A 25,192-nucleotide genomic window follows, 5' to 3' on the forward strand; every position below is an offset into this window, starting at 1 on the left:
ATAATGGCATTGAAACAGAGGATGACATGCGTAAAGCTGTAATACTAAACACCTTTTTTCCAACGCTGTTTCACAGAGGAAGACCGCACTGCAGTTCCTTCTCTAAATCCTCGCATGAACGAAAAAATGGCTGACATCAAAATAAGTGTCCAAGGAATAGAAAAGCAACTGAAATCACTCAACAGAGAAAAGTCCACTGGACCTGACGGGATACCAATTCGATTCTACACAGAGTACGTGAAAGAACTTGCCCCCCTTCTAACAGCCGTGTACCGCAAGTCTCTAGAGGGACGGAAGGTTCCAGTTTTCAAGAAGGGTCATCGAGCAGATGTGCAAAACTATAGGTCTATATCTCTGACATCGATCTGTTGTAGAATTTTAGAACATGTTTTTTGCTCGCGTATCATGTCATTTCTGGAAACCCAGAATCTACTCTGTAGGAAACAACATGGTTTCCGGAAACAGCGATCATGTGAGACCCAGAAAATATTATATACAGGCTCCCAGGTAGATGCCATTTTCCTTGAATTCCGGAATGTGTTCAATACAGTTCCGCACTGTCGCCTGATAAACAAAGTAAGAGCCTACGGAATATCAGACCAGCTGTGTGGCTGGATTGAAGAATTTTTAGCGAAAAGAACACAGCATGTTGTTCTCAATGGAGAGACATTTACAGACGTTAAAGTAACCTCTGGCGTGCCACAGGGGAGTGTTACAGGACCATTGCTTTTCACAATATATATAAATGTCCTAGTAGATAGTGTCAGAAGTTCCATGTCACTTTTCGCGGATGGTGCTGTAGTATACAGAGAAGTTGCAGCATTAGAAAATTGCAGTGAAATGCAGGAAGATCTGCAGCGGATAGGCACTTGGTGCACGGAGTGGCAACTGACCCTTAACATAGACAAATGTAACGTATTGCGAATACATAGAAAGAAGGATCCTTTATTGTATAATTATATGATAGCGGAACAAACACTGGTAGCAGTTACTTCTGTAAAATATCTGGGAGTGTGTGTACGGAACGATTTGAAGTGGAATGATCATATAAAATTAATTGTTGGTAAGGCGGGTGCCAGGTTGAGATTCATTGGGAGAGTCCTTAGAAAATGTAGTCCATCAACAAAGGAGATGGCTTACTCGTTCGACCTATACTTGAGTATTGCTCATCAGTGTGGGATCCGTACCAGGTCTGGTTGACAGAGGAGATAGAGAAGATCCAAATAAGAGTGGCGCGTTTTTACAGGGTTATTTGGTAAGTGTGATAGTGTTACAGAGATGTTTAGCAAAGTCAAGTGGCAGACTCTGCAAGAGAGGCGCTCTGCATCGCAGTGTAGCTTGCTGTCCAGGTTTCGAGAGGGTGCGTTTCTTGATGAAGTATCTAATATATTGCTTTCCCCTACTTATACCTCCCGAGGAGATCACAAATGTAAAATTAGAGAGATTTGAGCATGCACGGGGGCTTTCTGGCAGTCGTTCTTTCCGCGAACCATACGTGACTGGAACAGGAAAGGGAGGTAATGACAGTGGCACGTAAAGTGCTCTCTGCCACACACCGTTGGGTGGCTTGCTGAGTATAGATGTAGATGTAGAATGCCAAGAAAATAAGAGCAGTCACAGATTTTCTGACTCCTTGGCATATTTGTGATCTGAGAAGTTTTCTTATAATGTGCATGTACTACCAGTGATTCATAAATGACTTCTTCACCAAAACAGTAAGTGACTTCTGTTCCAAGGCACGCCTCTGCAGGGAGAGACCAAACTGTCCTATAACAAGGTGCAAGAAAAATCTATCTGTGTGCTTAAGGAGTATTTTCCAGTCTTAATTTTGTATGACGAGAATGCCAAGACACAACTAGTGCAATTCAGGAAGGTGCTGAAAAATAGGGCACTCATGACCTGTTGTTGTGAACACTTAGCCAAAATACTGCATAGGTGATCTTAAATTGCAGTTTGATATAAAGATGGATGTTTTGTGTTAGTTTTAATCCTAGAATTGATAGCTCACTTATCAGATATCATGCTAAAAATATTACGAAAAGGAAAGTTGCTACTCACCATATAGCAGAGATGCTGAGTCACAGATAGGCACAACAAAAAGACTGTCACCTCCATTAAGTCATTGTCCTCACCCCTCCAGCCCCTTCCCTGTCCCCATTCCAGCACCCACAGTTGTCATTCCAATATCACACTCAGTCTTTTAACTTCTCTACTTTTCCGCTGATTTCCCCTCCCCACCTCCCCTGCCCTGCATCTAACCTGCAGCACTTCACTGTCTGGCACCCCCACCACACTATCCCTCCCCCTCCCCATCCCAGCCTCCTCCTTACCCCTACCCAGTCACCTTTCCCATCATGCACTGGTGCTGCTGTTTGCAGTTTGGTTTCAGTTGTCTGAGACTGCGGTCGTGTGTGTGTGTGTGTGTGTGTGTGTGTGTGTGTGTGTGTGTGTGTGTGTGCACGTGCGCGCTTTTCTATTTATTTGTGACAGTCTTTTTGTTGTACCTATCTGTGACTCAGCATCTCCTTTATCTGGTAAGTAGCAACTATCGTTTTCACAAAATTGTTACATTCCATTCTGGATTTTCCATTGTTTGATATATATGCTAATAAACTCTTTGCTGTGTAGAGTCTTGTTTTATTAGACTAGAGATGACACTGCCATTAAACTAATGCTAGGATCTGTGCAGCTGATCAAAATGCACCACTTCACTGAAGTATTAAAGTCAGTGTGATAGTTCATAATTTGTTCCAATACAACTTTTCAGAATCATGGTAGCCATTAATTTGAACAGCTACTGTAATGTAAAATAATATTGTGTGAGGTGGCAGTAATGGTAAGACACCGCAATTGCATTCGGGGACATTTTAACAGTCCCGAATTACTTAAGGCAATGTTGGGATGGTTACCTTGAGAAAGATATGGCCAATTTCCTTCCTCAATCCAGGTTCCTCCTTCACCTCCAGTGATCTCACGAGTAATAGGAGATTAATCCTTAATTTCCTTGTAATGTGAAATAAATTACTTAATTTGTAATGTATTCAAATTTTAGACATTTAGAATAAGATTGCAGTTTGCTGCAACTTGTCTATGTTCGATATGGAGTTAACAATGATTACTCATTCTGTCTAGCAGTGGTACATCCTTTTTCCAGTGTGACTAAAAGTTGAATCATTAAGTAGGGCTTTTTTCCCCCATTGTTTTCTCCTCTAACTGAATAAGATTTGTATTAATATTTATTTACTTACACTTCACACATTTCATACTTGAATGAGATGAATACAATAAAGAGTAAGAGTAATTTGTTTTATAATACTTTACAGCATATCATATGGAATGGTATTTGCTGCAGCGTATATGCTGTCACAACGGTACAATTTGTTGGATGACAACAATCATAGCAATCTCTTCTCTCGGGGAATATCTCTGTCAGCAACTCTTGGTGCTGTAATTGGACTTGGAAGTTATGCTTGTTTCTCATTTTTGTGTCGAAACAAGCAAGAATGCAATGAAATACATTCCTACACAGTGTTTGTGCCCGTAAGAAAACTTAAATTTTGTATATTATGTTTCATGTATCATATTCTACTACTTCAGTAACTTTCAAATTATTGCCTCTAATCTAACTTACAAATATAACAACTTGTATAGTTTATTGAAAAGTATTACATTTTCATTAATGTTTGCAAACTTAAAGAAATCTATTATTATAGAAAATTCATGTATAGTTAAAAACTGAATTCCTCAAACAGAAATGTTTGTATTTATGTCATACTGTTATATAGCTATGTATATTTCTGCATTTTAAAAATCACTTGAAACTGAATGTATTAATTGAAGACAGAATGTAATGGCAAAGTATATATGTGATGTTTGCAGATACAGATTGTGGGTGGCTAGGGGAGGGGGCAGGGGGTAGAAAATAAATAGATGAGTGAAGAAACATTCAACTAACTGTGAAGGAGTGATGTTCTTCTGTCATGCCATTAAAGCCAATGATGTGAACAGTTTGGCTTAGTAAGTTTTAAAAAGATAAACGAAAGTTGGAGTGAAAATTTCATCAGTATAACAGTCCATGGAACTATTTTAAATGGATAAGGCGTGGGCAGAACAAAACTAGATCAGAAAATATTTATAATAAGATTGATGTTGGATTGATCCTTGTTAATGAACATCACAGAAAATGCTATAAATAGCCACAATTGATGTCAGTGCAGCACTGTGCTCCATTTATCAGACTGTGAGACACGTGTAATAGCTCTGCCTGAGGGATAGCAATTACAGTATTTTCAGTGTTCATCTGTAGCTCTTCCAACATCTGAGGATTACTCGAGTACCACTCACCCTTTAAGTTTTTCTACTAGTAACAGTCACAAGGGAAAGAGAGCAGCTGATTGAGATGGTCAGAAGATTGCACTTTCTCTGTTGATTGGTCTCCCTTCACCAAACACTTCATGCACTCAGGACAACTTAGCTGAAGCTGTGTGTGCTGTTGCTCCATATTGCTGAAAATATTGTTAGAGTAATTCATATTATGTGATGAATGTTCTGTGCTCTGAAACTGGTCTCTTCTAAGAAATGGAATACTGAGGAGCCAAAGGTCCAGATTTCCAGTTCACTCAGAATCCACCAGCAGAACTCAACATGCAAAAGTTCATCTGGACACTTTGTCATGCACAACACTAAATTTGTAAGGATTCAGATGCAGGTAATTTTTTATGTTAATTCAAAATGGCAATCTCTTGATTCACACTTGCACAAATAAATGCCAATGAGCCTTCATAAGATTTTGTTCCAGGCTTTTTTTCACTCAAGCAATGCTTTCTGTTGTTCAATTTCTTCTTTGGGTAGTTACACTTTTTATTCACTACAGAACTTAATTCATGCCATTTTTGCCACTATTTTTTCCATTACTGACCTTGCTGGAGTTGTTGCAAAACACTTAAAGCCTTAAACTCTTGTGCAAACTGTTCTGTACAGGTTTTCCGTGAATTGTGCTTTGCATAACATGAGACAAGGAATGCATACCATTTTATCATGACCTCCATTTTGTGTTGTGTTCAACTGATCACTAAATGCATCTGCTCCAATCATTTACTCAAATGTAACGACACAGCAAAGTACTTGGGACAGAGCATGTTCAGGTATTTGACAGCAACTAATTGGTGCATCAAAGTCACAGTTACTAGTGTTCTTGTGGAGAGGATTTCTCCTGTTCAGTAACAACAATAAATTACGTGTCAGTTTTATGAATATCTTCCGGACCAGTTTTATTTTGCCCACTCTGTAGCACTGGAAATCAAAACTAAATCTTTTATGGAAAGCAAGAATCAAACAGTATTATCAGAATATTGGAGGCATAAAAAGCACATACATTCACATGAGAAAGGTGTTCCACGATACGAGAGGCTTGCTTCAGACACCTACACAAGATTATTCAGGAAGTGCCCTACAGGAGTTGCAGTAGTTGAGAACATTTCCCTGTTATTTATTCATGAAGTCTTCTTTTTTGTTTTATTGTTTGTTCATAAATTTTTCTAATCAGCATTCTATTGATAGGTAGCTTTGGCTCACATGTTTCAACAGAACATGATAAATAAATATGTTAGGATTTATGCCTGTGATTCAAGCCAGTATAAATGTGCACTTCCAGCTGTGGGATTACTTCTAGTGTTTGAGCTTCCCACTGTGGCTTGGCAGAAGGCTATTGCATTAAGACATAGCTAGTTGGAAATGCATATAGTGGGTCAGAGCCTTATTCTGTACAGGATGGCTGTGTTTGTAACACTGCCTTATCTCTCTTTACAATTAAAATGCGGCAATTAGGTATGTAAATCATAGAGGGTGATTTGTTCTCACCCTGTGCCTGTAACCAACCTGTGCTTGCTTCCTGCAATAGGAAACTATGGTTAACTGATGTTCATAAAATGATGAGGTAGACTGTGCATTTCATAGTGCTATACTTACATCCCCACCTCCCCATTTTTGGCAGAGTTTGACAAAATAAGCAAGAGAATAAAAATGCAAAACCCATCTCACTCTTGGGTTTACATCTACATTTACGTACCTACTCTGCAAGCCACCATATGGTACATGCTGGAGGGTTTGTGTGTCACTACTAGTGATCTCATTTCCTGTTCCACTCACAAATAGAGGGTGAGAGAAATGACTGTCTATATGCATCTGTATGAGTCCTAATTTCTTGCCTCTTATTTTTGTGGTCCTTACCTGAATGTACATTGGTGGCAGTAGAATTAAATTTCAATTTGCTTTGGGGGGGGGGGGGGGGGGGGGGGGAGTGCTTCAGTTTACACACACACACACACACACACACACACACACACACACACACACCAGATACAACTTGTCATACAACAAAACAATAGGAATACAGTTTATATAAATCACTTAATAGGAAATTATATGCATTCTGTACTTGAAACCCATAGTGATCAGAATGTTTATAATGCTTTCAACGTAACTCTTGAACATCAAGAAAGTGAAAAATATTGAAAGAACTAAAACAAACAAAAAAATTGTACATAGTACGAGGGCAGTTCAATAAGTAATGCAACACATTTTTTTTCTGAAACAGGGGTTGTTTTATTCAGCATTGAAATACACCAGGTTATTCCCCAATCTTTTAGCTACACAACACTATTTTTCAACGTAATCTCCATTCAGTGCTACGGCCTTACGCCACTTTGAAATGAGGGCCTGTATGCCTGCACGGTACCATTCCACTGGTCGATGTCGGAGCCAACGTCGTACTGCATCAATAACTTCTTCATCATCTGCGTAGTGCCTCCCACGGATTGCGTCCTTCATTGGGCCAAACATATGGAAATCCGACGGTGCGAGATCGGGGCTGTAGGGTGCATGAGGAAGAACAGTCCACTGAAGTTTTGTGAGCTCCTCTCGGGTGCGAAGACTTGTGTGAGGTCTTGCGTTGTCATGAAGAAGGAGAAGTTCGTTCAGATTTTTGTGCCTACGAACACGCTGAAGTCGTTTCTTCAATTTCTGAAGAGTAGCACAATACACTTCAGAGTTGATCGTTTGACCATGGGGAAGGACATCGAACAGAATAACCCCTTCAGCGTCCCAGAAGACTGTAATCATGACTTTACCGGCTGAGGGTATGGCTTTAAACTTTTTCTTGGTAGGGGAGTGGGTGTGGCGCCACTCCATTGATTGCCGTTTTGTTTCAGGTTCGAAGTGATGAACCCATGTTTCATTGCCTGTAACAATCTTTGACAAGAAATTGTCACCCTGAGCCACATGACGAGCAAACAATTCCGCACAGATGGTTCTCCTTTGCTCTTTATGGTGTTCGGTTAGACAACGAGGGACCCAGCGGGAACAAACCTTTGAATATCTCAACTGGTGAACAATTGTGACAGCACTACCAACAGAGATGTCAAGTTGAGCACTGAGTTGTTTGATGGTGATCCGTCGATCATCTCGAACGAGTGTGTTCGCACGCTCCGCCATTGCAGGAGTCACAGCTGTGCACGGCCGGCCCGCACGCGGGAGATCAGACAGTCTTGCTTGACCTTGCGGCGATGATGACACACGCTTTGCCCAACGACTCACCGTGCTTTTGTCCACTGCCAGATCACCGTAGACATTCTGCAAGCGCCTATGAATATCTGAGATGCCCTGGTTTTCCGCCAAAAGAAACTCGATCACTGCCCGTTGTTTGTAACGCACATCCGTTACAGACGCCATTTTAACAGCTCCGTACAGCGCTGCCACTTGTCGGAAGTCAATGAAACTATACGAGACGAAGCGGGAATGTTTGAAAATATTCCACAAGAAATTTCCGGTTTTTTCAACCAAAATTGGCCGAGAAAAAAAATGTGTTGCATTACTTATTGAACTGCCCTCGTACATTAGTTATCACTTGTACGTCAATGAAATTTCATTAATAGAAACCAAAACCTCGGCAAGAACAATCATATCTGAAATCTATCTTCTAAAATTTCTCAATCGTGGATTATTTAGAGAAACTGTATGTTTTGCTTCATGTCTTCAGATTTGATGTTCACGAAAATTTAGCTTCAATATGTCCTTTCAAAACAAAAAGCTGGAAACACGGAAATATCATACCTTACTGCATTTTTCAGAGCTTAATTATGCACACGATTGTCTTTGTGAAGACAGTAGCTCTTTTAAATTATCACCTTTTATGTTATCACTGAAAAAATTACTTACTCTTAATTGAAGAGGGAAAAAACAATCATAAATATGAAATTTTTCTATTCATCATACTGTCTGCTGGAAATGCATCAGAGAGACCCAGTCTGGATGTCCTAGCCAACAATGCCATATGATAATTTGTAACAATATTATGAAAATGTTCATTCCATCCTGGATTTTCCAAATGATGATTTCATTTTTACATATGTAAAGAAAAAGGTGTTAGCTACACATCATCTCATTGCACTGAAAATACAGGCACTTCACCTCATGTTGTTTTACATTCTCCTGAGACAGAAAAAACAACACAAAACATATGTTACTTGTCTATTTGCATTTTTTCTGCAAGGTGTATGCTGACAGGGTGGCAGTATTACTCTGCTGATCAGAAGGTTCTGATGGGTGGGGTAGCAAGCTCATTTCAAACTGTTTGTGTACTGCCATCATTTCCATCTTTTCCTTGGCAATACATTCTGAAAAGTGTATCAGTCCCCTGGATACTACAGTCAGCTGTTTCCCCAGTAAATTTACTCCTGTTGTCACTGATAATCTTTGGGTAGGCATACATACAGGAAATAACCATTCTTCAACTTGGCTCCAAAAGCTGTACTAGCTCTCTGCAAAGGGTGCGGTCTTATACATTTAGCAAATAACTCCAACATAACTAATATTTGTATAGCACCTCCAGTTGTTTTTTTTTTTTTTTTTTACATGGATCACAAGTTCTTGGTACTGTAGCTCTTTGCTTCATAGTGTTATTAAAGAGGCATTCCTGGCAAAACTTTCCAAGGCATTTATTCTGTGCAGTACTTTAGTGGGTGTACCATTATGCAACAATCTAACAAGTTCAGGAATACAAAGTTTTACAGCTCTCACATTACATGTTCATTTGGTAACATGACACCTTATTGTCAACAAATAATAAGTTCTTCTCTTCTCTTCCTCAGCACAAACCCAGTTCTTCTTCAATAGACTGTGCAACACACAACCATTCAAAGCATCTGCAGTATCCCATAAGCCAAAAAAATGCGTTCAGCTATTTCCTGTTAGTGGGTGTCAAGAAATCTCATAACTGCCATGATCGCTGGGTTGTTTTATACACCATTTGATTAAAAGTATCTAGACACCTGTTAGTGGACTTTAATATGGAGTATGTCCATTCTTTGCCTTTATGGCGGCTTGAACTCTGCTGGGGACGCTCAGTAAGTTGCCTGAATATCAGGGACGCTCAGTAAGCTGTCTGAATATCTGAGGAAAAATTGCAACACATTCTTCCTCAAGAGCTGAAACCAGAGAAGGTAGTGATGTTGGACACTAGAGTATAGAGTAAACCCAATATTCTAGTACATCCAAAAGGTGTTCCATTAGGTTCAGGTTGGGGCCCTGGGCAAGCCAGTCCATTTCAGAAATGTTATTGTCCTCAAACCATTGCTCAAAGATGCTGCTTTTCATGCTGATACAATCAAACATCATCATCATCATCATCATCATCATCTCTGAACTGTTTCTCTACCACATACAGTATCCAATGCTGTAAAAATTGTTCATATCCTTCTGCATTTAGTGTTTTCTTAAATGCAATAAGGGACTACACCCTAAACACAAATAACACCCCCATACCATAAGACCACCTCCTCCCATACTTTGGTATTTGCCAAACCCAAACCCTTCCATCAGATTACCACAGGGTATAGCTTGATTTATTACTCCAAATCACTCATTTCCAGTCATCCATTGTCCAGTGCAGTTCTGCTTTACAGCACCGCAAGTGTCACGTAGCATTGCCTACAGAAATATGTGGCTTATGAAGAGCTGTTTGCCCATTTTACCCCATTTTTAAAAATGCCGTATGCACAATCATTGTGGTAGCTGGACTGCTGTCAGCACTTTGGACTTGTGAGTGGTTTCTTCTGCTGAATTCATTCTTTTTTTTTCCATGTTCGAAGTCACAGAGTTCTCCTGACTGACGCATTCTGCTGTTAGTGCTCCTCTGACACAATGCTCCTGTCTCCTTTTATAGTGGCAGGTCTGGCTCTCATGACATCTAGTGGTCAATTCCACTTTACACAGAGGTAAATGGATACTTTTAACCAGTCTGTGTATGCCATCGAGTGTAATCACGGGTAGCATATTTTTTTTTTTTTTTTTTTTTTTTTGCCAAATTTAAGGCTTGCACTACTTCAGCAGTACTATCAAGAATATCTTCACTCGCGATACTAAGTGTGATAAATTTAATGTGGAAATGATATGCATACACCACATTTATATAAGTACTATTAATATTTTGCAACACATGTTACTTAGCCACTTCCAGCTGTTTCAGTTACATGTATTTAGTCATCACGACATAATTTGTTTTTGATTTAAACAGAGATGTATGTAAACCGCCCGAAGATGGGCACAAGCCTGAAACCAGTCGTGTGTTAAATAAAATCATCTTTTATTAGAACCAAAAGCAGTTGTTACTCTATGCGCTATAAAGTAAAAGTCATGGCAAAATGTCAACCACATACAACATAATTTTACTGTTTCCTGTCCTAGCACTCTGTCCAAAAATTTTAAAAGCTGACGTGGGGATCTTCAGACCAAACGGAAATCTCTGATATTGGTAGCATCTGTATCACATACAAACCTTGTATACTGACAAGTTTCCTCATCCAGTTATATTTGGTGGTAATTGGCAGTCATGTCCAGAATGCTGAATATCTTTGTTCCCTCAGATTCCTGTATCAGTGTTTTATAGGCTCAAGTTGGCCCCCTGTGTGCTTCAGATAATTTGATTACTTGTATGGTATCCGCTTGTATAGTCACCACCCTTTTTATTTACAACACAGAGTGGACTAGAATAGATGCCAACATCTGTAATTTATTCTCTGCTGCTGTCTCCTTTTCCTCAGGAATTAGATTGCATGAGAATGGCTAATAAGTTTTTATTTTTAACCTTCCCTGTCATTTTTGAAACAAATCTTTGTATGTAAATAGCAGATTGGAAAGCTTATCTTTGATCTCATACTCTACTCCCCCTATACTGGCAATCTAATTAACAATTTCATTGTTTATGCTTTGTAGAATTTCTTCTCCTGGATCATTATTTTCTTTGTTGTATGCTTGCAACATATTTTGGTCTTTCTCTCCAACAAACTGCAGAGCTTGTAGTCGTACTTCACATACTTTCACAAATTTAGCATATCTCAAAGCAATGGCTTTCCTGCAGAATGAAATCACTTTCCTGTTTTATCCTTGATTTACTTCCATAACTGCGTAATCAAAATTCAAACATACCCATATTCTGATAGTCAATCAGCACATATAATTACAGCTTCACAGAGTTATGGAATCGCAATTGCATCCACATTATATATAAGTGTTTGCCTTCTCAGTTCCAGAAATGCCTGCTCCTTTATGGGTTTTCTATGCATCCCCATAGTTTCCACAACTTTAAATCCACTCAGAAGGTTCTGGAATATCTACATCTATTTTCAAAACTTTATCATAAAATGTTTACTACACGACATGCACATTGCTCCCAGAATTGCTAAGAATATTCGCATTTTCTCCACATTCTTATGTGTGAATAACAAGGGCAAGGACTTCTTTTTCCACAGTTTTCTCCTTTTCAAAGATTAGCTCATTCTGCTCATCACGAAATCCTTCAGTTTTTATTACTGCTACCTTATGGTTCTGGATCTCCCCATTGTTTACATCATCTGGCAGTGTTTCCTAGATGTTCGTACTGTTTTTCTGTCATAATCACTATTTCATGATGATATTGACCCTAATTGTCAAGTCCCAGATTGGGTCACATCCCAAACTGAATAGTCAATGCACATGCCACATGTTTATCACTCTTCTTGAACTTCATCACTCATCAAAATTATTAGTAGCTGAGTTTAGTCAGTTTTCATTGCTTACATCGTCCCAGGGTCTTTGCTTAGCTCCATGTCTGCAATTATCATTGAATCTAGCACGGGATTGGAAAACTCCAGATATGCTAAGCAATGTAAAAGAGTAACTTATCGTTCACTCTTTCTATAATTTATTAGAATATTTGGACTTGGGGATGTAACATTAATGTACCTACAGTATTACCTACTTTAAGCTTTAGGAGTATGTAGAAAGTTAATAGTGTCCTGTGAAATCAGTAATGATACATAAATGCTTAGTCTGCACTATAAGATAAAAACACAGCTGAGTAATGTTAGAGAAAGGGGGTTTTTTCCTCAAAATAACTGCTTTTTTTCATAATGTATATATTTCCATCTAGATGTAATCAGTAATAATAAGTGTGGGTAGATTTTCACGAGTTGTAATTTGTTAGTACTTTATACGGGGTGGCTGAAGAAGTTCTAGGCAGAGCAGTTAATTTTGTGGGGGAAAAGTCATTGTATTTTGATTCATATGTAGAGAAAGAGATACAAATTAAGAAAGGGCTGAATATTCTAAATGATCAGGACGAGATGGAATAAAAACAGCAATAGTCAAAAATTAGAAAAATGGTGATGGTACGACTTGTGAAAAAGCAGCTCGGTAGCATGAAGGATATTGAAAATATTGAGGAAAATTTCTAAAGAAACAGAGCAATAAAATGTATTAGTATTCAGTCTTGGGAAAAATATTTTAAAAAATTGTTGACAGAAAATAGGAAAGAATTTTTGGGTACAGTTAATAGTGAAACTGATGTAACAGAAAGTAAAGAAGGCTTTTCTGTGGGTATAGAAATAGTAAAAGATTTGGTTAAAACATTAAAAACTGGAACTGCTACAGGAATTGGAGGAACACCAACTGAACTATCGAAATATGGTACAGATACAGTTTGTGAACATTTCAGTAACCTTTTTGAAAAATTTTTAAATGGCAAGGCTGTCCCAGAAGTCTCAGAAGTAAGATTTATCTCATCAATTCATAAGAAAGGAAAGATGAATGTAAGAACTGTAGAGGAATAACTGTGACTTATATATTTAGCAAGTTTTGTAGGAGGATTATTTAACATTTTTTTTTAGAGGAAAAATTTGTGGAAATGGAGAGCAGGGAACAGCTGACTTCAGAACAGAAAGATAAATGATAGATCACATATTTTGTTGTAAACAAATACTTGAAAAGCAAAATACTCGAAATCAGCTCCTTCAGTTAGTATATGTAGACACATAAAAAGCTGATGATAAAATACGAGGGCGGTTCAGAAAGTAACCTCCGATTGGTCACAGTGCGGGTTGTGGGGGGAGTAGCGACGCCATCTGTGCGTTCACGCACTCAACAGGTCAGTCGGCATCAAGCCGTGGTCGAGTGAACGTCATACCTGCGCTAGTTTAGTTTTTGTGGCCGTTTGAAATGTGTGCTGCAATAGAAAACCCCGCCAAATGTGAAGTGCGTGCTGTTATAAGGTTTTTTACAGCCAAAGGATATTCTGCAGCAGCTATTCATCGTGAGCTTTGTGCCATGTACGGACCAAGAGTTATGAGTGAAGGAGTTGTCCATGAATGGGTACGTTTATTTAAAAGTGGACGAGAAAACGTTCATGATGAAGAGAGGAGTGGTAGACCATCATTGGTGACTGACGAACTCGTTCAGACAGTTGATGCAAAAGTTCGTGAAAATCGACGTTTCTCAATGTCGGAGTTGTCTACTGGTTTTCCACAGATTTCTAAGACTCTCTTGTACGAGATAGTGACAGCAAGATTGGGTTACCGTAAGTTCTGTGCACGATGGGTACCCAAAATTCTTACCGACCACCACAAAACTCAAAGAATGGCCTCTGCATTAGACTTTCTGTCACGTTATGAGGACGAAGGAGAACCATTGTTAAACAGAATCGTGACCGGTGACGAAACCTGGATTAAGTACGTGAACCCTGAGACAAAAGAACAATCAAAGATGTGGGCACATTCAAATTCGCCTACCAAACCAAGAAAAGCCTCGCAAGATTTTTCTGCCAGAAAACTGATGGCAACGGTGTTTAGGGATGCCAAAGGGGTGTTGTTGGTTGAATTCATGGAACGTGGTACGACCATTAATCAAGACGCATACTGTGAAACAATAAAAAAGTTACGACGGGCTATACAGAACAAACGCCGTGGTATGCTGACTTCCGGTATCGTTTTTTTGCACGATAACGCCCGTCCTCACTCTGCTCGCAGAACAACGGCCCTTCTTGAGTCCTTCAAGCCCAGGCCTGGCGCCAAGTGATTATCACCTCTTCATGCATTTGAAGAAATGGCTCGGGTCACAGCGGTTTGATGATGACGAAGAGCTCAAAGATGCGGTCACAGGCTGGCTCCAGGCACAAGCGGGTGATTTTTATGCAGAAGGAATTTCAAAGCTTGTGAAGAGATACGATAAGTGCCTCAATCGCTATGGAGACTATTTAGAAAAATAGTGCAAAGATGTAGTTGTAAGATGTATATATTAAAATATTTTTATTTAACTTTGTGTATTTTTTTAAATCAACCGGAGGCTACTTTCTGAACGGCCCTCGTACTTTCATGTGATTTGTGGAAGGCTCGAAAATCATCTCGTATTAATCCTGTCCTAATTAAAGCAATTCAGAATCAATATGAAAACTCTGCAGAATGAATAAATGTACAAAACTTTCTGTAATCTGGATATAAAGCTATAAAAGCGTTACGTAATATCTACAGAGATAGTGGATGAAAAAATTGGAAGAAAAAATAAGAGTATTGGAATCCCAAGAAATGAAATTATTATTTAATCATTACAGTTTGCTGATGACAAACTAATTTGGGCACAAGATGAAGAAGGCATTGAGTATATCACCAAAAAATTAATAGGGGAATATAAAAAAATGGGGCCTTCAAGTCAACAAGAATAAAAGAAAATACATGGTAATAGGAGGAACAAATTAAGATTTGACATTGGAAGAAGGCATTGGAACAATTACATGTGTGAAAGGGTACAAGTATCTAGGAGTAAAACTGTCACAAGGTGGTATATAATTTGAGGAAATTAAAGTAAATGCTGGAAAGCTCATTATTGGAAAATTAAATGTTGTTTTGTGGGATCAATAAATTGGGAAGGGAGCAAAAGAAAATAATCTTCAAAACAATTATCAGATGCATTATGTTGTGAGGGTTATTTGTAAAGTAAGGTCAGATTTCTTATAAAGCATAAAGCATCACACAGTTTTTCAAAAAATTGGTTCTATTTAATTCCTTCCACCTTTGTCTGTTTTTATTTTTATTCGTTTCCACAAGCTTTTGTACCCCTGAGTCATAGACGGCTTCCACCTGTGAGGATAAACAGTCATTAACTACTTATTTCACCTTACAATCTGTTGTGAAGTGATTGCCACTAAGAAACTCCTTTACATTGTGGAACAAGTGAAAATCACTCGGTGCAAAGTCTGGACAAAATGGTGGATGGACAGTCTGTCTCCATCCAAAAGATCTGATGGTTGGCCTGACCGTGGGCTGTCATGGACATTTTCCCATCTGTCCTTGGAACCTCTCACCCACTTACGCATTTTATAGTCATTCATCGTATTGCAGTCGTACACCTAACTTAGGTGTTGATGAATTTCCACTGAATCTCTGAGAGCATTTTTCACCCTCAGCAAGCTGATCAGTTGTTTTAAGCATTTGAACTGACATTGTAAACAGCACATTGCTGCTATGTAAATGGCATTGTTTGACAAGCAAGACATGCCAGGAGTTGGTGTGTATGCACCTTTCAGTGTTAGCAAGACATTAGGTTAGCTACTGTGATTTGGACCTTACTGTCTGAATAAGCTTCATATATGGGTCATAAGAATGGCATTTAAATTCCAATTGATGAAAAGATTGGTGGCAGCTGAAATGGACTTACAGAGATGGTTTGCAGGGATATCCAGGTAGGAAAGGATCAGAAACGAAGTAATCAGGAAGAAAATTGAGGTCACAAGTTTTATTATTACTTTTGCAGGAGAAAACAACTCTTGTGGGTGGATACACAATGAAAAGGATGTCAGAGGAGAGACTGCCATGATGGACACTTCTGGCCATGTGTATGCAAGGAGTTCAGATCATAATTAGGAGAAGAAACATTGAACAAAATTTTTGATTAAGTAGGCACTAATGGGGAGTAAAAGTAAAATTTGCAAGCAAGGAAGGGAAAACTGAAAGGTGGAATGAATATATAGAGGTTCTTCACAAGGGAAATGAACTTACAAGCAATATTATAAAAAGGGAAGGGGAAGTAGATTAACATGAGATGGGAAATAGTATACTGAGAGAGAGCACTGAAAGGCATATGTTGAAACAAGGCTCCTGGAGTAGATGACATAACCTCAAAACTACTGATACCCTTGCGAGAGCCATTCATGACAGAACCACTCCATCTGGTGTGAAAGCTGTATGAGATATGGAAAATACCCTCAAAATTCCAAAGAAAGCAGGTACGGACAGATGTGAATATAACTGAACTATCCTTTAAATAAGTCATGATTGCAAAATACTGACACACATTATTTACATACAAATGGAAAACTGGTAGAAACTGACCTCTGCGAAGATCTGTTTTGGTTATGGGGAAGTACAGGAGCATGAAAAGGTAACCTATGTTTATAGCATTTGTAGATTCAGATAAATCTCCTGACAGTGTTGACTGAAATACACTCTGAAATCCTGAAATAGCCGGGATACTATACAAGGTGCAAAATGTTACATACAACTTAGATAGAAACCAGACAGCAGTTGTAAAAGACACAGGGTAGGAACCAGATGGCAGCTGTAAGAATCGAGGGGCATGAAAGGGAAGCAGTGGGTGAGACAGGAGTGAGAAAGGGCTGTAGGCTGTAGGCTATCCCTGATGTTACGCAATCTGTATATTAAGCAAGGGCTGCAGGAAACTAAAGAAAAATTTGGAGAAGGAATTAAAGTGTCTTGAAATGAGTATATAAGATTAATATCAATGAAATCAAAACAAGACTAATGAAATGTAGCTGGATTAAACTTGATTAAAAGAAGGAATGCCTGTATCCTACAAGTGTTGATGAATTTCCAGTGTGGTATTAGAAGGAAGTGTGGCAGGTAAAAATCGTAAAGGAAGACCCAGAGACGAATATGATAAGTAGGTTCAAATGGGTGTAGGTTGAAGTATTTATTTGGAGATGAAGAGGCTTGCACAGAATAGAGCAGCATGGAGAGCTGCATCAAACCAGTTTTCAGACTGAAGATGATGACGTCAATGACAGAAACGTCAAAGTTAATAAATAAATGAATGAATGAAAGAATGATCTCTGTATTCATTTTAGGAATTATTATGTGAGAACAGTGCTTAATATAATTATAGTAAACTGTATTGGAATCTTCTCCTTCCTGTTGCACAAAAGGTCGAATATTTACATGTATTTTCCCCTTTCTTTTGCAGATTGTGAGCTACATAGTGCTTCGTAACATATCTGGTGCTCTGCGCACTCGCTACTCAAGTTTGTTTGCTTGGTTTGGACGTATTTCTTTGGAGCTGTTTATTAGCCAGTATCATATATGGTTGGCAGCAGATACACATGGTGTGCTTGTACTTTTACCTGGATATCCTGTACTTAATTTAATCATTACTTCATTTATCTTTGTATGTGCGGCTCATGAAGTGAATGTATTGACTCGTGTGTTGACACCCTATGCTGTACCTGCCGACTGGCGTCTCGTATTGCGAAATGTGTTGCTCTTTCTTGCTGTGCTTGTTCCAATAGGAATTCATGATGGAATGTTTTGAATCTGTATTTACTGTGTAATTGATGAATATTGTGATATTTCAGTAATTCTCAGGAAGACTGCTGTATTTTTGTGTTCATAAATTTGTATTAGATATCACAGATTCTTTGTCTTGATAAAAGTTCACTTGTGTGGAGGAGTGTAAATATGTTTTAAAATTTCATATGAAATTTATCATATGCTATCAAATGGGCAGCTTTTACAATATCCTTACTGTTTTAACATGGATTAAACATGTAAAAATAAAAATGGCAACAAAAAAGGAGGATTGGAAAGTGCTCCGTGATAGTAGGAAAATATGAAATTCCCTGCCATTTCATTGTTGTTAGGACCATTTTTCTATGTGATAATGTGGCTCGTCGTGTGTAATTTGGTTCAGAGCAGTGTGAATATTTACCAATTTTATATATGGGTTTAGTGTACTTAACAGCTTAGTCCTTATCATTGTCAGATTGTATATGATAATATTATGAAAAGGATAGATTGCTACTCACCATGTAGTGGAGGTGCTGAGCCACAGATAGGCACAACAAAGACTGTCAAACGTTGTGTGTGTGTGTGTGTGTGTGTGTGTGTGTGTGTGTGTGTGTGTGTCTAATTCCAGTGAAGACCTTTTCAGACAAAATCTTTCTTGTTTGACAGTCTTTTGTTGTGCCTACCTGCGACTCATCATCTCCGCTGCATGGGAAGTAGCAATCTATCCTTTACATAATATTATCATTATTAACATCTTGGGTTTTCCATTGTTAGATTATACAAATATTAAAGTAGTTACTGAGACTACCTTGCTACACTGTGCTTCTTTTACTAATTAATTTGAAGTGTAATTTTCTTACTCGGTGTGTGTTATATGCCTCTACTGTGATTTTGTCATGCAGTATTTACATTTATTATTTGCGTAGTACATGCAAACACTTGTGATAATAGTGAAATGAGATACGCAATTGCAGAAATGTTAAATGGACAAAGGTTATGGAAGGGGGAAAATGCACTTCTGAATTGTTCAAATTTAGAAAGAGCTTACAAATTTGAAAACTGCTGTAAGCAAAAGTTCTTTTTAACATTCTTTCACTTTCTGCAGTGCACAATCGAGACTTGTATACCTTAAAAAAAATCTTTCTACTCCTCTATGTTGAAATGTCTGAGCAGCAAAGTGTGACTTTTGGGTGACTTGGTGCTTCATTCTGAACCTCATGTTGTGTTGCCTTGCAAACTGGTACATACGTAGCATATTTTATGAAGACACAATACTAATTTTTGTCTTCTCTTCATTTTTGTATTCACTTACTTGCATTTAGAATACTGATTACCTTCACCAGTATTGTCTCTGAAAGCTAGGCAGGATCAGAATAAGAGTTGCTCAACATCTGCAATAATCATTTCTGTATAATAATCAGTTATTCACTAAAATAAGAACACTTCAGTTGCATGGAACTGTACGTAAAAGCTTTAAATAAAGTTTCCTTTACATGTTTCTGGATAGCTAAATCCAAGCAACAGATTTTTCAACATATACAAACCAAGAACATTATGTATATATGGGTGAATAACTGCTTATCTCAGTGTCCTGAAGATGAAGTGGGACCAAATGAAATAAATTTGACTAGAACAGTGAAAGTTTTCTAATCATTTGGATGAAAGTTGACAGGATTGCAGCTGATAAAGCAGATGATGTTTTAAATAGAAAATAAAGTAAAATTTTCAGCTGTTCAAACACACTGAATCTCAGACTCTCTTCTCAAGAGAGAACGAAATAACAATATATTAGATGAGCTAAATATGATAGCGTAAAGACTGCTGAAAGACTTGTAAGTTAAGATACATTTTCTTCTTTACCAATTCTGAATAAACATCAGTTCTGATCCTTTTTGCATTGCGATCATCCCATACACTTGAGCTGGATTCTGTTTTCATCACAATTTATTCCACTGTGACATAGTTTGTGACATTTTGTTAAATTCAGTTTGAAATGTAACATACTCATTATTCATAAGTATTTGCTCAAGTTTGTTCATTATGTTGTTTCTGCAGTATTTTCTTATTTTGATTCATTATTGCATTTTTGGCTCTTCCTGCCTCCCTCATTATAATTACATTGGTTGTCATAGCCCTTTACACACATAAGATACAAACACCCTTTTATTTTTATTGTCAGTTTTCAATGTCATTTCCTTCATCATTATTGGTACTCCTTATTCTGACAGCTGTCGATTCAGTGTGTATTGTATGCTGAAAAGGTGTATGTATCCCGTATTGGTTGCATAACACACCCCCGTGCAAGTGCGCGCACATGTGTGTGTGTGTGTGTGTGTGTGTGTGTGTGTGTGTGTGTGTGTGTGTGTGTGTGAAAGAGAGAGAGAGAGAGAGAGAGATAGCTACATAATCCAGACATGAAAAACACAGAATTAATGGAGAAGTTATTAGTGATATAAGCTAAAAATAAGCAATGTATGTTCTTTATAAACAAGGAAAACTATTATCACTTATCTTACAACTTTCTAAAGTGAGAGTAAACACAATCAGTGATACAGTATCTCTTTTTTTTTTTAATTTTGTCTTTACCTTAATATTGTAGTATCACATTGTTTTGCTTTAGAAAAGATTAATGCCAATTTATCAAGGTCTTATACATGAATGATTGTTTCATTTGACAGATTAGAGTTTCTGGAACGCTCTGTAGAGTTTTTTTCAATTATATGTGCTTTATAGTTACCATATCTTATTCATAAAAGACAGTGTTCCTATCACCCCATTCTGAATTGTAGTGCCATTTAAGCATAGAAAAAGATCTTTTTTTCTGTTTACTCTATCACCAGTTTTATTGGTACAGTGTTGTTTCATTAATGCTGTAAATAATAAAGATACATATGTCCACTCGTTAGCATTGTGTAAACACACTCTGGAGCTCATGTAGGTATTCAGTACTGCATACCTGAGCAAACTCGTAGATGTAACAGCAAGAAGAGATTTGTAAATGTTTTGTGATTAGTGTTTGTGAACAGATAATAGTTTTTTCTATCGATAAAATGTTGTGCTTTATAATATGCAAAATATCATGTTGTTTATATTTGTTGATTTTACCCTTTTATACATAAAAGAAAACAATGTACTAAATGTTTTTGTACATGCTTGTGGAAAATATAAAAAGATAAAATGATCAATAGTTTAATAAATTGACAAAAATTGTGATTTAATCTGTTTTATGTAAATAACTAAAAAGAAAGCCTTACACAATGTAACTTTTAACAAGTAGTTCTATTTCTTAAATTATAATTTAAGTAATGTTTATGGCACATCAAAGATGCACACTTAAATTTCACTAATTTTAATTGTCATCTGAGACCGTTCCAGAAAGCCACATGCACAATATTGTTTGCATATGTATTTGGATTTGATTGGCACTGTACCCATGCGATTAAGATTTTTCAATACACCTTGAAACAAATCCATTAAAATGCCAGGAATAATTCTTATAACATTCTTGCAGAAAACTACCTCTCCAATGACTGTGATATCAATTGGGCATACTATGTACTTGAATGATAATAATAATAATAATAATAATAATAATAATAATAATAATAATAAAAACAATTCAGAGTATTTGATACAAAAGGAGATACTTACAAAACATTTATTTGTTTATGTATATTCCCTGCAGCAGAAGGCAAACACTACATTAAGTTCCTGATTAGGTTTTGTTAAAAGATAGAAAAATACATTAACACCTAGATGTCTGTTCAATCACTTATTAACAATATGAGTAAGTTAGTGAACCAATCATGATCCACATTATATAATGCAGTATGTACAGAAATATTAATAACAATGTGATACATAGTTAATATGTGTCCCCCTAATGCAATCATTTATTATTTATCATGAAATAAATATATTTGTTACCGTCAGAATGAAATTTATTTATCAAGTGATGTTCATAAATTGATTAGGTATCTTTGAATATAGTTATGAAAAGTCCTTGGGGGAATATGATACATAGTGGAAGAAGGAAAGATGACAACTTAGCATACACTTCAATTGTCAGCAGGCACATAAACAACCAAATGCATGGACCAAATAAGTAAATATGTCTATATTTATGTGTCATAATCTATGTATGTATTAGTTAATATTGTCTGTATTTTTGTATATAAACATATCCATTGCATATTTTATCATTTTTTGCATAATGTGTGCAGAATTTTTGTGATATCTGCATTGATTAGACATTTACTTTCATTGTTGCAAATACTGAACATGGTGTTGATGTTGTCGTGAGTGTGCTTCCTTTGTGTAATTTTTTTTTTTTATTTTGTATTTATTATTTCCTTCTTGTCAGCCCCATATATTTGTGATGACGCAATCTAAGATGAATGGGTTTCTATCAGTCAATCAATAAACATCATGTACTGACATTGCACCTCAACTGGGCTGCAGTACTGATAAAGTGGAGGTAGGTGTGTGTGTGTGTGTGTGTGTGTGTGTGTGTGTGTGTGTGTGTGTGTGTGTGTGAGAGATATTTATTTTTCTGTACTAGTTAGCTCTGAAGAAGCACCTCATCTGAAAGCTTGGCAAAGCACGTTCATAAATCAGCCTTCAGCTCCTGCACTACTGTGAAATTGAAATTTTGTCAGTATTAAAATGCAGTGGTTTGAGTAACAACTTTATTTTTTGTATCTTTCGTACAGTTTTCTAAATTTTATTTCAAATTTAAATAGTAAAGAATATCTTGAATTTTCTTAAAGTACATTTCAAAGATAATAAAATCAAAGACATGTCACAGTTTTAATTTTTGTCATTACTGTGTAATTCTTTCATTCCTCGAAAACTTGGACAGATAACAAGAATATTCGTAGTACTGAGACTGACTTGTTGTAATTACATTAAGTGCCAAATTTCTTACAGGATGATTCAAAAGTCATGTCCCATATGACAAATAGGGTGAATGAGAACACCACCGACAAACTTTCAGAGGTGGTAATATGGACCAAAACAAAGAAAAATATCCAGTAAAGATGGACTCTAAAATGTGTACCTTAAGACTTATGAGCACTTGTTAAGTAGATGAGGTGTATTTGTTTAGGTCCTGTCTCCCCGCCTGTCTGTCCGACCCCACAGCTGAGCGGGCAGTGCAGTGCAGTGCAGTGCAATGCCATGTAAGGGGCGTGGATTCAATTCCCAGTTGAATCAGATTTTCTCCACTTGGGGACTGGGTTCTGTGTTATATTCATCATCATTTCGTCCTCATCAACACACAAGTCACCAAAGTGACATCAGCTACAAAGACTCGCACCAGTCAACTGGTGTACCTGACTAGAAGTTCTAGCCACATGCTTATTTCATTTCACTTCATTTGCCGTCTGAAAGTTTGTCAGAGTTCTGATACACCCCCTCTGTCCTATTGGACATAACTCTTGAATCCTCCTGTGTATCTCCAACTACATCGATGTTCCACAAGACACTGTGAAGTTCATTAAAAAGAGCCCTTCCCTTGTACCATTCATTATGGTCCTTCCCTTTCCGTTCACGTATGGAGTGCACATAGAACGAATGCTTAAATGCTGAACTGTGTGCTATAATTATAAATAGTCTGATTGTTTTCGCAGTCCCACTAGATACTTCACTTAATTCTGGTTACTTAAAATTTGTAAGCAGGCTTTCATAGGACAGTTGATCTTATTTTTCAGGCTTTTCAGCATTTCTGTGCGAGTCTTCTGTGGGTCAGACAAACTTGTAACCATCCAGTATTCTTTGTATATGTTCTTTATCCCCTGTTGGTATTGTTTGGCATGAGTCCACACACCTGTGCAATATTCTAGGATAGATGGCAAGAGTGTTTTGTAAGAAGTGTCATTTGTAGAGTGGCTGCATTTAATAGTATCTTACCAGTGAACTGAAATCTGCCACTTGCTTTATCGATAACTGAGCCTGTGTGTTGGCTCTCGTTCCATACCCCACACAAATTGTTACACACAGGTATTTTTTGAGTTGGTTGTTTCCAGTTGCTTCTTATTGATACGATAATCATAGGATATTATATTTTGTGAAGTGTACGTTTTTACATTCCTGAACACCCAACACATTGACTGTTGCACACATAGTGATGGATGTTTCACAGCCAGGCCAGGCGACAGAATCAGGCATGAGGCTCTGCTGTGGCAATCAGTGGGCACATGGCATCAGATGTATGGCTCTGTTGTCGTGGCAGTGCCCACCCAAAATTTTCTCTGTCTACCCAGAGAGGATGGACAAATTTCAGAATCAAAGTCCAAAGTTTGACTTTATTTTATAAAATTAAAATAACTTATATACAGTTATAGGCATATGGCAAATAACTCTGTGTTAATTTGTTAAACAATTTTGTATTGTTCCAAATTAAAACTGAAATATAAAACATATACATTTGAAGTGGATTGCATGGTGAAGTTAACACTGACCTATCACTTGATGTGTACATGAATAACAAGCAAATGAACTAGTTGATTGACATATCGAACAAATGATTCTTTCCCAGTTTCTATTTTGTTTGCACAGATGTTTAATAGACTGCATTAACGCTAAATGCTGCATTTTGTTTTGTCAGTCATTTTCTCTGGCCTCAGATCAAGGCACAAAAAGTGAATTGCTTTGTTTTGTAAGTGATGGTGTCACTATTTGGAAAAGAGCAACAGAGTCTAATTTCTTCCTTAAGCAGCATGAGAACCGCTTCCTACACAAAAACTCAGTAGTTGTTTGGAAGTCTGTGACGAAGCAAGCTGGGATTATTATTATTATTATTATTATTATTATTATTATTTTGCTCTTGTTTTGTCAACTGCCTCCTTAAAATTCATTTTTCAGATTTACAAAAAAACATGAGTGTATGCTTCAGTTTAGAATGGCACTTTCTCTCCAGCACTCAGCATTTCTCCTTCAACACCTGCCCATAACCCCCGCAACTGCCGATCTCCCCACGCATGCCGTGCTGTCTGCACATCTACTGGCCACAGCATTCTGCACAGGCTATAATGCAATACTTTTTTCGCTGCCAGTTTTGGATGAAACAATGCAGAATTTGTTGTGCAACATCATGGAATATTCCTGTTTTAGCCCCTATAGTTTGATTAAGTTCTGAAGCTGCACTGTATGTAGTCCTCAAAATGGCATCTGTAATGGAGGTGCATCCCAAACAGAGAGCTCTCATTGAATTCTTTTAGCAGAAGACCAGAGCATTGTAGACATAGCTGCTTGCAGAATATCTATGGAGATCTGGAAGTAAACAAAACGCACAGTGAGTCATTGGACAAGGT

General features: G+C 37.5%; 1 protein-coding gene across 2 annotated transcripts in view; it reads left to right on the forward strand.

The window, feature by feature from the left end:
• LOC126475117 (N-acetylneuraminate 9-O-acetyltransferase) overlaps positions 1-22,692 on the forward strand; it is a 243,231-nt gene extending 220,539 nt beyond the window's left edge. For both annotated transcript variants that reach the window (XM_050102705.1, XM_050102704.1), the window contains 2 exons: positions 3,324-3,540; positions 17,560-22,692. In XM_050102705.1, coding sequence (XP_049958662.1) covers positions 3,324-3,540; positions 17,560-17,904 — 562 coding nt within the window. In that variant the 3' untranslated portion in view covers positions 17,905-22,692. The remainder of the gene's footprint in view (positions 1-3,323; positions 3,541-17,559) is intronic.
• Positions 22,693-25,192: the final 2,500 nt, after the last annotated feature.

Source organism: Schistocerca serialis, chromosome 4 (genome assembly GCF_023864345.2).
Source record: "Schistocerca serialis cubense isolate TAMUIC-IGC-003099 chromosome 4, iqSchSeri2.2, whole genome shotgun sequence".
In the NCBI taxonomy this organism is placed as follows: Eukaryota; Metazoa; Arthropoda; class Insecta; order Orthoptera; family Acrididae; genus Schistocerca; species Schistocerca serialis.